Below are 13,633 nucleotides of genomic sequence, written 5' to 3' on the forward strand. Positions count from 1 at the left end.
CAAACCTTTAAAATTAATGATGATTTTAAATTTGCAGGAAACATTGAGTACCTACCTGGAACGGTTCAGTTTGATCGCTGACAATTCAGTGAATTGCGGACCTGTGTTGAATTGGCTCCAGATGGACAACAAAGGCCACCGTTTGCTAGTACCCAGCGAGGAAAGCCGAAGCATCAACACACCAGCTGTAGCGGCTGCCTACAGTGTTCGAAGATACGTCTCTCAGGTACTAAAAGAACATTTTTTTTGTATCTAAACACCTACATCACTTTTTTCTTGGTTTTAGGCTAGAGACGAGTTAAATTTGGAAGTGGGTGACATGATTTCGGTGATAGACATGGCCAATCCGGGCGAGTCAATGTGGTGGCGGGGTAAACGCGGCTTCCAGGTCGGCTTCTTTCCGCAACACTGCGTACATATTATAGGCGACAAGGTTCCCAGGAATATGCCTCTGCCTCCGCCTGTAGTTGGGTAAGTGACTTTTGCACCAGGTCTATAAATGTGTGTCCTTTTGATTGATGTTTCACAAATATGGTTTAATTTACGTCATTCTAGTTGCACTTTACAGTCTTAATATACAAGGTGGTCCCCTAAGAACTGCCTTTGTAAGTGGAAAAAATGAAAAAATTAGAGCAGACTGTAGTATCTAATTGTAGCATAGGTAAAATTGAGTTAAGGAATAAAGTTTTAGTTAAATAGGATTTATAATGGTAAGTCCAGATTGAGTAAATCTTAGCACAATCGGTAGTTTGTGATTCAAAATAAAATGTGCTATAAAAAGTGCATTTCGACTATTTTTTATTGACGTCACCACACGTTAATTAACGTTTGACATGTGTCTTGTGTGACTTGAACAGTGTGCTGTTTAGGTTATAACTTAAAATTAGTGTTTATATGCATAAAACTGTTGATTTTTTAAATTTTTGTTATCAGGCAGTGAGAAAGTCTTGAAAAAAAAACTAAGCTACTGGTCGGATTGTTAAAGCCATGTAAATTTGGGAATTTAAACAAACTTTCTGCTGAGTAGATTATTTTCGTTTGTAGGTCTTTGGCACTGAGTCCCGTGAAACCGGTACTGCGTAAACACGGCAAACTGATCACCTTCTTTCGCAGCTTCATCCTGAACAGGCCGTCGCGCAGACGCCTGAAACAGAGCGGTATCCTGAAGGAGCGAGTTTTTGGTTGCGATTTGGGTGAGCACCTGCTCAATTCGGGCAAAGACGTGCCTACGGTGTTGCGCAGCTGCGCCGAATTTATTGAGGCTAACGGAATCGTGGATGGAATTTACAGGTCTGTTTCAAAGTATTCAAAAACTATTACATGAAAGTGATTTAATTAAAAAATGCAGATTATCCGGTATAACATCGAACATTCAGAAACTGCGGAACGCTTTTGATGAGGACCGAGTACCTGATCTGCACACTGAAGACATCCTGAAGGATATTCATTCGGTGGCTTCATTGCTTAAAATGTATTTTAGGTGAGTAATTTAAACATGTTTTCATAGAGAACCAAAAAAAAAGTTCAGAGTTAATAACTAAACCGAATGTCACGTGAAATACGTAAGAACTATTGGACAACTAAACTTAGTGCTGGTTGTAAATATGAAGGTAAGGCAAAAAGACCAAATGTGGTCGATAGGCTTTTCCCTATGAAAATAAAGATTTTAAAGATAATTTATTGTTGTGATGATAGATTTTCTAAATAATTCTGGAATTAAAAATCCACTTCAATCTCGAATAGAATTACTGTTCGGTATCTTAATCCCAAAGCGACAATTTGCAAATTTGGTATTTTTATTGCCTAGCATCAGATATTTACATAATTGACTCAATTTAAGTAGGGGACACGTCTATACTACGCACGCCATAAATATCTCCATCTGTGAGTAATACTAGTCATAAATATATTTTGTACAAAAATGCAAAGATTAGATAGAAATTAAGGAAATAGTGGAAACTTCTTTCATAAGAAAGGTTTGTCGACGCTTTTTGATTAATTAGCACTAGTTGGAGAATCTAAATTATTTAAAATTATCATGAAAAATGTCCAATAACACTTGAAGCGATTAATAATTTTTTTTTCTGTAAATACTTATTTTGGGATTAAGATGAGCATTTATGTATGATGTGACGAGAATAAAAAGGTTTTGACAGCGTGAAACACAGATCACAATAAAATTATTCAGCTTACTGTGCAAACGTACAGGGTGATCTGTAAAAACTTAATTGGATTATATTTTTAGGCTTCCTTGTATAAAAACAAATACATCTGGAATTCACCTAGGTGGATCGTAAAACCACTGGTAGATTAGAGATAAGTAGATCTAAGATGAGATAATCAGGCTTTCCTGACGTGGCTGAAACGTATTGTAAACGAACTCTCGACATTAATTCCTGACAATTGTAATTTAATCGAGACTATTACTTTATCGGGATTTTAATGCGTCTCCACGATTATCGGTTTTCTAATCCTTTTACTAGAGTGTACGTTTTTATCGTGCAATTATAGTAACTTGGCATTTTCAAATGGCAAGTTTGGTGCAAAACTAACGTATCTGTATCCTGCTCCATTAAATGTCATGGAAACAGTATGACAATACACTGGTTTTGCCCTAACCATGTCAATCGCCAATTAGAAGAAAAATGGTCTAAAAAGCATACTTTTATAAGATTGTTACTGCATAAAGTTATCTTTTCAGCTCTGATAAGTTTAGATATTTTGCAACCACTTAAAATATAATAATTATTGCAACAAAAGATAAACTTTTCATGGAAAGTTGCGATTTATGTAGGTGGGCCCCAAACCTGCGCGTGTTACAAGTTTTAACCTTTAATAATTAATTTATTATTTAGGTGTGTTAGCCTAATGCTTCTGTAGCTAATAATTTATTATTTTGCTGAGCCCAAATTGAGTCAAAACTAAGCTTTACCTCAAGTCAATATAACAAGTAGTGGTAAAAAAAACTAGAATTTATATCAAAATATCACTGATTTATTCTTTTTTAAAGGTTAGAATTTCAGGGATTTTCAGGTCCGTAATACTGTTTTGGTATTTTGTCTTAAACTCCAGCTGCTTGGTTGCTCCCAACCATTTTTAGAGTACCTCGTTTCCATAAACCTCAAGTTTTCTTTCTAGCAAAACGGTTTTATTGCTATTTTTGATCAATGTTCCACCGTGTTGCACAAATTTCCAAGTCAAAACTGAACACCATCCCTTGCTCGCAGAACATGAGCAATTTCTCCCCATTTTCAATTTTATAATAAGCGTTCTTATAACTTTCATGCGGTAGATACACAAACTTCAAAGTGGACGTTTCTCCGGACTTCCCTTCAAAACCGGTAGTGGCTTGCTCTTCAATGTAAGTTTGGTCTTTTCTTGGTGGTACAGTCGCCTTGGGGTTTTGGACAAAAGATCTTCCGGTGAGATTCTCTATAGCTTCCGCCAGATTTTCATCCAAATCATTGTCATCGGCTGAAGGACAGTCCACATTGTAGTACAGGTCGCAATTGCCTATTGACGGGTTAAAGCGCATTTTTTCTGGACATTGTTTGGGAACTGGACGGCCGTAAACGCAACGAAAGTATTTCTCACAATGTGATGAATCTGCGATATTTTGATCTTCCAAATTGGAGTTACAAATTGGGGATTCTACAGGAGTGGAATCTGTCAGAACTGAGAAACTAACAGTAGAAAATATCACAGCCATTAATCTCAGTGCACGCGTCATTTTTCTGAAACAAAATGGTATAATATATTAAAAATTCAAGTTGAATTAAATTAATACACAGTTTTTGCAGACACTCACCAATTATTATTATTTAGTATTGTTAAAAAATTAACCTTTACCCCGAGTCAATATTGTTACGTCTACAAAACTCTACTCGGTTGATTTACTCGCGACTTAACAGCCTGGCGTCGTTATCTGCCATACACTGCGATTCAGTGAAAAAGTCTATCAATATTTTATAGTCCATCCTTATCAGTATTTATTTAAAGTCTTATATACCCAGGGGCTCTGACAATAACCTCATAGCATTATCCTACAATGGTATTTGTTTGTGCAGATCTCCTAAATCTGCGCGTCAAAATTGGGTTCATTAAGATCATTTTCTAATTAAAAAAATTGCTTACAATACTTAACGCGGCATTAAGCCAGGATTTGATTGCGGGACCAAGTAAAGGAATGACGTAGACGATGATGTATGCTTCAGAATTTTTTTATGCCGATAAAAAGCAACAAAACCCTTTAGACTAATATTGACTTACCCACACAGATTAACGATGTTATTTTTTTATCTGGAACGTCTGTATTCAAATTCAAATCAAGTGGTTTTCTGCAGTTTTGTTTTAAGAGGTTATTTTAATCGAGTTTTTGATATGATAAGAAAGTGCAGTTTTTTGTTTTAAAAGCACAATCTATTAAAAATAACAAATATATTCTTACAGGGAACTGCCCAATCCATTATGCACGTACCAACTATACCAAAGCTTTGTGAACGCGGTTCAAGGATGCGGTACGGCCCTAAGAACTACCGAAACCGACCACGAACGGCTTCTGAAAATGCGTGAAGCTGTTCAGAAACTGCCTCCTCCTCATTACAGGTGATATAATTAATGTTTAATTAGTGCGGTGCATTTAAAACGGGCAATTTGGGGATAAAGGACGTTGGAGTACTTGATGCGCCACTTAGCCAGGGTAGCCAATCACAGCGGAAGCACCGGCATGACTACTAGGAACTTGGCAATAGTGTGGGCGCCCAATTTGTTGCGATGTGAAGCTTTAGAAGTGGGAGGAGTGGCTGCTTTGCAAGGAGTAGGCGTACAGGTAAAATATTGAAGTTATTTATTTTTAATTGTTTTATCAATTTGCATTTCTTTACAAGGTAGTGTGAGTCATTAAATTAGGCTCACTTTGCAATACCTATCAGAAAATTATTTTATTAATTTATTGTCATATAATACTCAGAAAAAATCTGTAGTAAATTGTGTTCATAAATTACAACTTGTCTACTGGTTGGATAAAGAATAAGTAAACTAATCAAAGCTTACTAAAATAAAAAAATTGCAGGGTCGCAATAGTCAAAATATGTTGGTTTGATGACTTGAATCAATAATTGAAATGACTTAATTCACAGTTAAGTATCATAAATAACAATTTCACAAACTGTTTTGACAAATCTAACTACCAATATTAAATTTTGCGCTTACCTTTGACTAGTTCAATCGACTAATATTTCTCACTGAATCACTTTTGGTATTTATGTTTTACAGATGATGTGACGACTGTGTAGAATTGCGTTAAAATGTAAAGTTTATGTATGTGAAGGACGACAGGTTGAGTGTATTGTTTACCCGACAATTAGCTTAAAAATTATACAATTTGTTCTTGCTTAATGATATATTTTACTACGCCACCTGATATTATTGTTTAACGGTAGAAGTCACTGAATTGAATTGTGCTATGGACTTTATATCATTTTAGCAAAGTTTTCCCGAAATGTATAAAATAATTACACTTACACAAAGGTAGTGTTTATCTAAGATGTTTGCATTTTCTTTGAAAATGATAATTTTAATCTATTACAACTTAACTGGGTATCGCGTTTTTCAAATAACACTTTTTCTTAGAAAAAATTCTGCTTACAAACATAATTATTGTTTTGTGGTTTTACAGGCGGTGGTAACCGAATTTTTGATATGTTACGCCGACCTGATTTTCTGCGATCACCTGCCCAATCTAGACCGGCCAGAAATGTCCGAAAAGGAAAACTTACTGGCCAGAAAGTGCAGGCCTAATAGTCTTAACATTTCAACGCCAACTAAACTGATTACCCTTGAAGAAGCCAGGTACAACTTTGTATTTCAGATTTGATGAGCAAAAATTAGTAAAACGCAAAATTTTAGAAATAAACACCTAATGAACAACAAGGCCGAGGATTGTAACTATATCGAAGTGGGCGGAGGACCAAGCAATCTACCAAAAAAATACCACACAGTAATCGACTTACCTCCGGGTGCGAGAAAACGAGGTCATACCAAACGTTCTCCGTTAGGGTGGAAGTTGTTTTTTACGCGGTCGTCCAGGAGCGCCCCTCAAGGGGCTGTGACTAAAACCAGAAAGATCTCCACGCCGATAACTATCAATGTAAGTAGGTTCTGTATTTTTACTATGAAATCAAGCATTACGTATTGTTACAGCCTTAGTATAAGCTGAATTTTAATAAAAAGTAGTTTGCTTTGTTTTGCTATATGAGTGAGATTAGGTTACGTTTTTTTATACCCTCAGGACAAGTCGGTAACCGAGTCAGATCTTACTGACATGAGGCGAAAACTCCGCACGGTCAAATCGGCCGAAAGTCTCACTTCCGGACACTCAGAACCCGCTAGCACTGAAGACGTTCTAGGGCCTTTGCATTCGATGAATAAGACTCCCGGTCATAACAGGTATTTTGATTTTTGCCGATAACTTTTCAAATAAAAAGTTTAATTTTTGTTCATCTATATTTGATAAGAGTTAAAACACAGTTACAGAGCATGAGCATTAGGCACTTAAATGATATAAAAGTCAAAGTAACAATTCGGCCTTTTTTATTTGATGCATTTTTTATATTTATTTCATCTATTAATTAAGCTTTTTAAATAGATTTTTATTCTTATCCATTTTACTATACTCTTGACACAAAAATAACAATTCAGGTTATTGCCATCTAGGTCAGTGTCGCACGATTCCTACTTCGACACTCTGCAATCATCGCAAAATAACTCGGAAGGTTCTCTCTTAGATCTGAGCGAGATTCATCTGAATTTCGATCTGGAAGAGTCCGAAATGCGGATATTTTCTGAAGATGAGAGTTTAGTTAGTTCACCTCGAGTGCAGAAAGACGTAAGAGCGCCCTATTGTTTTCAAGTTTGGTTTCTTATTAAGTTTAATTTATAGGGTTACAGGCGTCCGCTCACAAGAGCGCGTCCTGAAGAATTCGTAAGTGCAACAAACTCGGTAAACCCATCACCGAAAAAACAGGCTCGAGTGGTAATGTCACCAGAATCAATGTCGCGAAAACGCACCAGACTTGAAGACCAACTATCTGATATTCAATACATCGACTGTAATACTCCAGACAATGTAGTGAGCACGACCGCGGTAGTGCACGCGGTACCGCTCAGTCCAGAGGACGGCGGATTTAGCGAACCAAAGAACAAAAGCCCGAGAAACTCAAATAACTTGGACGACAAACGGCAGATGTTGGACTGTATTCACTCTGTCACTGACCTGGATCTTGGCAGGCAATTTTTGATCGGCACCAACAGTTTAGCCTCTCCCACGCCCACATCTCCCACTTACAAACAATTGGGAGAGTCTAGCGGGAACACCACTCCAGGCTTTTCACCCAATGGGGAGAGCTCTCCCTCGGAAATTAAGTATCAGTTTTTGAGAAAGGGTGAGGCAGAGAGTCCTGTTAGGAGAGAGAGCCCTAACTACGAGAATATCTTAACAACGATTAGTATTACGTATAAATCACCACCAAGAAGTGCAGCCGAATCACCTGCTAAGAGTCCAGTATATGAGAATGTGATTTTAAATCCAGAAAAGGTAAATTATTGTTTGTTTAAAGAAAAATGGGCTTGTTTAGTAGTTGTATGACTGTGGGTTTTTGCTAGAAACTTTGCAAATAGGATTTATAGTTCTAACTAGAATGATACTAACCTTAATACAGTGCCCTTCCATTCATATTCAGATCAGTAACTGTATAACTAATACTACTACTGTACTACTACTGGTTTTTACCTTTTGAGAATGACGTCGTCTTTTTACATCTTTGTTTCTCGCATATCAAACATGTGAAATAAACAATTTTAACAAAAAAGGCACGTTATTAATTTTGTCATCCTGTCAAATTAAAAACGTTGACATTTACTGTCACTTTGATATAAACAAATATCAAAGGTATACAAACGCTGCCCTACAATGAGCAAGCCCAAATGCTAATTCTAAATGTGCTGCTTTTTTTGGAGTACGAAAAGGAACATTTTCCAGATGTCATCCCAATTGATTATTCCAATGTGTATGATAGAGCATCACAGGCTTTAAAAGTGAGTACTGCTACCCTATGCCGAATGAAAAAGACTGGAATTTCAGCTTACGACTCCTATTTTACCAACATTTCTAAGAAAATGTCGGTCAGTAAAACCAAAATAACCGCTTTTATGCTAAATTACTATTTTCGCTTTATTGTGCACAGCACAACAACACAGCACAAAATCAATGAACTTTAATAAAGTATTATGTTATTAGGAGTAGAAGAGATCTTTAAGTGAGTGCAAGCACACCTATTCACTGAATGAATGATGATTAAACTGAAACTCTCATGATCATGTGATTTTCAAGGCACTTGATCATCAGTCACTTCCGAACGCACTATATGTTCAAAGCATTTGTAGGTTTAAACTTGTCATCTAATTCCAGATATAGTCAAAATTTTACCCTTTGAGAATGACGTCAAGCAGGTGAAAAAACACGCATGTCTGGAATTAGATCACAAATTTTAACCTACAAATGCTTTGAAAAATGAGTGATCATGAGAGTTTCAGTTGACATCTGGAAACTGTTTCTTTTCGTACTCGAAAAAAAAGCAGCACATTTAGAATTAGCATTTGGGCCTTCTCATTGTAGCGCAGCATTTTTATACCTTTGATATTCGTTTAAATCAAAGTGACAGTAAATGTCAACGTTTTTGATTTGACAGGACGACAAAATTAACAACGTGCCTTTTAACGTGCCAACTATAGTTGGATTTTTACCTTTTGAGAATGACGTCATCTTTTTACATCTTTGTTTCTCGCATATCAAACATGTGAAATAAACAATTTTAGTAAAAAAGGCACGTTGTTAATTTTGTCGTCCTGTCAAATTAAAAACGTTGACATTTACTGTCACTTGGATTTAAACAAATATCAAAGGTATAAAAATGCTGTGCTACAATGAGAAGGCCCAAATGCTAATTCTAAATGTGCTGCTTTTTTTCGAGTACGAAAAGAAACAGTTTCCAGATGTCAACTGAAACTCTCATGATCACTCATTTTTCAAAGCATTTGTAGGTTAACATTTGTGATCTAATTCCAGACATGCGTGTTTTTTCACCTGCTTGACGTCATTCTCAAAGGGTAAAATTTTGACTATATATGCGTGTTTTTTCACCTGCATGACGTCATTCTCAAAGGGTAAAAATTTGACTATATAATCACTGCTAAAAAAATAAACTTAGGTGTTACAGTAACATTGTTGTGACTGTCAACATCATCAAAACTGTCAAAACATAAAAATGAGCTAAACATATCCAAACTTACTCAGGTTGATATACCAACGAGCACGGCCAGTTTACCAGTCCAAGAGGCGTCACAACCAGATATAATCGATTTACTATCGATACCGCAAAACGAGCCTTCGGACAGACCAAAGAGCCTCAGCGCTTTAGAAGACACGCTGAGTTCAACCGACTCGACTCTGAAAGCGAACAGCAGCGGTGCCATTTGCAACACCAGCGAACCGTTGTCACTGACTCTCAGCCTTAACGACCAAAAAACTTCAATTAGTTCGAATCAAAGCTCGGGCTCGAACATTCAATATACCGCCAGCTTGAGTTCAGCCTTACCATATTATTATATGGAGGCCACTGATAGGTAAGGATTATAAACTAGTTTTTATGTTATTGCTATTGTCACGATTATTATCATCCTGAAGATGAGATTTACTCAAATCTCCCTCACCTCCTAGTTGCATGATAATATCGTCATAACTGGCATCAGATTCACCCTGACCATTCATTCTAATATTCTAGTAAATAAAGAAAATTTAAATAAATAAGCTTGAATAAAAATTCTATTATAGGGATGCCAAGTTATTTTTAAGGTAAATAACTAAACCTATCTAACTTACTTTCTACCTAAAAATCCTGCTTCTAAATATATCATTGAAACTACAAATATCTTTAATACAAAAAATTACAAACTACTTACAACTAATACTCTTCGTCAAAGAGTCCAAATTGTCCAAAATAAACCGTCAGTTGACCAATCTTCTTCTTTTCCGTTGAGGTGGATTTTTAACTGCAAAAGTTGTATCTCGGTAACAGCCGGGAGGCCTCCTCGGTTCTCGATTTAACCACTTCTGGAATAGGTCCTCTATCACAATCTGCTCCATGTCATAACGTGGACTAGACGGTACCATTGCTGGTAGCACTCGGTATTACACTCAGTAACTTCCGTTCCGGAAAGAAACAGCTTTCTAAGATCCCCTGATCTTCAATAGTCTGATTTTTGCTCGAATTTTTTAGAAAACTGACTTTCCAGCTCTTATTAAAAGTCTCTCTTGACAATCAACAACCAAAAACAAAAAAACCTTTTTTCCCACCTTCTACCTCCACGTACCACTTTTTTCACCTCCTTTGAAGTTCATCAAGTAATACTGTTATCCAGGGGGCAATCCTACTACAACTAACTATAATGGTAAACACTTGACATCCCTACAAAAATGTACCTTTTCTATAAATTAAATAAAAAATTTTTCTTTATTTTCTTGAAAAAAAAATCCTTATTTTCAAGACACTATCATTTTATGGTCAACAAATAGAAATTATCTTATACTTTATTGTTCTAGATTAAGTCAGACTGATTGCAGTTTAAGTGAAGTAGTTCCAAGTTCGACTGAAAATCTGACAACGTCGCTCAGTACTCCAGTTAGTCCTACGAGGAACAGTTTCAGTTTAAATGTAAGTCCTACCACGGACAGCAGGAATGTAAGCAACGAAAACCTTTTAGAAACTGACGTTTGGTGCAATTCCAGAACGGGAACTAGTCAGGAAGATGAGTGTGATAGTCCTAGCAGGTGATTGCTGCTATTTATTAATATTTTTTCCAAGTTGAAAAATTATATTCAGTTTGTCACTAAGCTACAATTACTTGACTTGTTTTTGCAGACAAATTCTTCAAAACGACAAAAGAAAATCGGACGAAACTGAATCCTACGACGATACCGCCGTCTACCAACAAGTAAAGTACTTTCGAAGGTCGATACACGAAGTGAACGCTCTGCTAGAACTTGAAAACTCTTTGAAAGCAAACGCTGAAGAACAAGTAGAAAAACAGCTCGATAGTGATTGTGATTCTTTAGATAAAAACGATGGTCACGTATACGAAAACCTGGAAGGAGCCAGTTTGCGACAGCCGGAAATTGTCAATACAAATAATGTCAGCGAAGACGCAGAAGAACCGGAAGAAACACTAAACGTGCACGATTTGAAAAACAAATTTGAGGAGAAATGTGCCAAAATTAAGGAAGCTGATAGCAAAAATGCTAGTTTGTTGGCGATTGACGTAGGAGATAAGGACCGAAGTTTGGCTGAAGTAAGCAGCAGTCACAAGTTAGAGCAAGAAGACGTATCCAAAGATGAAGAAACCAAGACTGAACCTGGCGTGTGTTCCAATTCGCTACGTTCGAGGAGGACCTACGAAAAAGATGGCTTGCCACCGTGTTTGCGCGCCAGGAATTTGAAATCGCAACATAAAACTCGATCGCTGGACGAGAACGAGTTTGAGAAGGAGTTTGCTGTTTCTAATCCCAGGAGGAAATCATTTGATGAGCGTATAGGGTAAGCAATTTTTTTTTAAATTGCTATTTTGCAAAAATGAAATTGCAATTTGTTATTTATAAAATGATTCTTAACAATTTTAAAAAAATTGTGGAAAAACCTCTTGCAATTTTTGTGAAGTTTCGAAAAATTGTAATTTTTTTTCTGCAAACTTGCTATTTTTGCTGAGTACCACGTTATTCCAATTTGGTTGTTTTTATCATTATCATCATCATCAATCAGCCCTCTGCGTCTACTGCTGGACATAGGCCTCCCCTAGTTGAGTCCATTCTTTTCTGTCTTGCGCGCTACAAATCAGTAATTTTTGTAATGTCGTCTGTCCAGCGAGTTGGTGGTCTTCCTCTATTTCTTTTATCGGATCTGGGTTTCCATTCAAGTAATCTTTTGTCCACCTGTCATCTTGCATGCGAGCCACATGTCCTGCCCAGTTCCATTTCAGTTTTGCTGCATGTACAACCACATCAGTCACGCCTGTTCTTCTGCGTAACTTTTCATTTTTAATGTGGTCACGTAACGAAACACCAAGCATCGGTCTCTCCATGTTGCGCTGTGCAGCTTACTTTTAGTTTCTTAGCAGAAGCGTTGGTAAGGGTTAGTGTTTCGGCGCTGTCGGTCATAATCGGTAGAACACATTGCTTGAAAACTGTTCTTTTCAAGCATATTGGAAGGTCGCTTTTGAAAACGTCTCTAAGTTTGCAGTAAGCCGCCCAGGAGAGTATAATGTTTATCTCGCATGTTTGGTTGGCTTTGGATATGCTTATCTCATGGCCTAAATATGTGTATTTATCTACCCATTCTACATCAGAGTTTTCAATAATTATTAGGTTGTTGCTAGTAACGAGCTTTGTCATAAATTTTGTTTTTTCGATGTTCATTTTTACCACCTACTGTTGCACATACCTCTTGAAGTTCCTCTAGCATTATTCTAATATCTTTCAACCGTAAGTTTGACAGACTTTGGCCGTATATTTTTACACCTTTTTGGTCCCAATCTAGCTTTTTGAATATATATTCTAGGACGGTGATAAACAGTTTTGGAGACATCATATCTCCCTGGCGTACTCCTTCGTTCTCTTTCCTTTTTAATTGTTTATAAACCAACAATTAATCAATCAGAAGGTGTAGAATACTTGCAAAGGCTTCTGGCAATGTTAAACAACTCTTAGAATATTTATGTTGCACCGATGTATTTAATGGCGCTCTAGATCTCACCAGCTAAATTATGACTGTGACAGGTCATGTGCAAAATGTCACAGTCAAATGAAACTTAGCCTAGGGTGTCTTTAAAAAAGTCGGTGCAAATGGCCCTTAGAACACTGGTATAGGCCTCTGGCAAATTTCAACATGATTATACAGGGTGGACCATAAGTAATGGGACATAGAGCTACAGCATATTCCTGACATCAAAATAATACGATTTAGCTGAATTGTCCTATACCGAAAGTTAATATTAAGAAAGATACAGGGTGTGAAAGTTGAAATTTTATTTTAGCTTTTTTGTCATATCTTCACGGTCTTTTGATATAAATTACTGAAAGTTGGTATAAAGGGGTTTTGGCAGGCGTAAAATACGATGCTTTCATTTGTTTTGTAGTAGCTGATAGGGGGCGCTAGCGGTAACCATCTCCGTCCCTTCAAGAGGCTCAAACTTTTTTTTACGGAACTGAAACGGCCATATGACTTCAAAATATGATTCTAAGATGTTTTCTACGTAAAAAAGGTATACTTGTTGTAAGTCTTAAAAGTCGACCGTTTTCGAGTTATTTAATCTTTTATTATTGCATGCATTTACATGTACAGCAGATTTTAATTACTATTTTTTTTTTAATTCTAAGTAGGATTTGATACAAAAACAAAAAGGGCGTTCATAACAACTAGCTTTATTTTAAAGTTTACAAACATTTTTTAAACAGTCAAATTTACATACAGAAACTGTTATGTGTGTAACTTAAGGGTATACAGCACATATCGTATTAACATACGAC

The 13,633-nt window shown here is 36.6% G+C and overlaps 2 protein-coding genes across 8 annotated transcripts in view; one reads left to right on the forward strand and one right to left on the reverse strand.

Annotated features, from left to right (window-relative positions):
- CdGAPr (GTPase-activating protein CdGAPr) overlaps positions 1-13,633 on the forward strand; it is a 28,453-nt gene that overhangs the window by 12,257 nt on the left and 2,563 nt on the right. For 2 of the 5 annotated variants that reach the window (XM_081976358.1, XM_081976355.1), the window contains exons 4-17: positions 38-226; positions 287-471; positions 1,045-1,290; positions 1,349-1,480; positions 4,450-4,605; positions 4,666-4,828; positions 5,678-5,850; positions 5,908-6,148; positions 6,290-6,447; positions 6,700-6,886; positions 6,941-7,594; positions 9,353-9,681; positions 10,658-10,885; positions 10,977-11,648. In XM_081976358.1, the coding sequence (XP_081832484.1) occupies positions 38-226; positions 287-471; positions 1,045-1,290; positions 1,349-1,480; positions 4,450-4,605; positions 4,666-4,828; positions 5,678-5,850; positions 5,908-6,148; positions 6,290-6,447; positions 6,700-6,886; positions 6,941-7,594; positions 9,353-9,681; positions 10,658-10,885; positions 10,977-11,648 (3,713 nt within the window). Of the gene's footprint in view, positions 1-37; positions 227-286; positions 472-863; positions 990-1,044; positions 1,291-1,348; positions 1,481-4,449; positions 4,606-4,665; positions 4,829-5,677; positions 5,851-5,907; positions 6,149-6,289; positions 6,448-6,699; positions 6,887-6,940; positions 7,595-9,352; positions 9,682-10,657; positions 10,886-10,976; positions 11,649-13,633 lie in introns of those variants that run through there. The other 3 variants (XM_081976356.1, XM_081976357.1, XM_081976359.1) reach the window with 3 other exon arrangements.
- Positions 2,973-5,349, reverse strand: LOC145727031 (uncharacterized). 3 transcript variants are annotated; one of them, XM_081976413.1, is made up of 2 exons: positions 5,212-5,349; positions 2,973-3,734 (listed from the first exon to the last, which is right to left on the reverse strand). In XM_081976413.1, the coding sequence occupies exon 2, from the start codon at positions 3,728-3,730 to the stop codon at positions 3,155-3,157; it is 576 nt and encodes a 191-aa protein (XP_081832539.1). In that variant the 5' UTR covers positions 3,731-3,734; positions 5,212-5,349; the 3' UTR covers positions 2,973-3,154. The 3 variants fall into 3 exon arrangements, with proteins under 3 accessions (XP_081832539.1, XP_081832540.1, XP_081832538.1); XM_081976414.1 differs by lacking the exon at positions 5,212-5,349 and adding an exon at positions 3,850-4,047; XM_081976412.1 differs by lacking the exon at positions 5,212-5,349 and adding an exon at positions 3,809-4,041.

This window comes from Ips typographus, linkage group LG3 (genome assembly GCF_016097725.1).
Source record: "Ips typographus isolate SLU linkage group LG3, UJ_Ityp_2.0, whole genome shotgun sequence".
NCBI lineage: Eukaryota > Metazoa > Arthropoda > Insecta > Coleoptera > Curculionidae > Ips > Ips typographus.

Coding starts and splice junctions, on each gene's coding strand:
- LOC145727031 (XM_081976413.1), bottom strand. CDS start 3,730: ATGACGCGTGCACTGAGATTAATGGCTGTGATATTTTCTACTGTTAGT.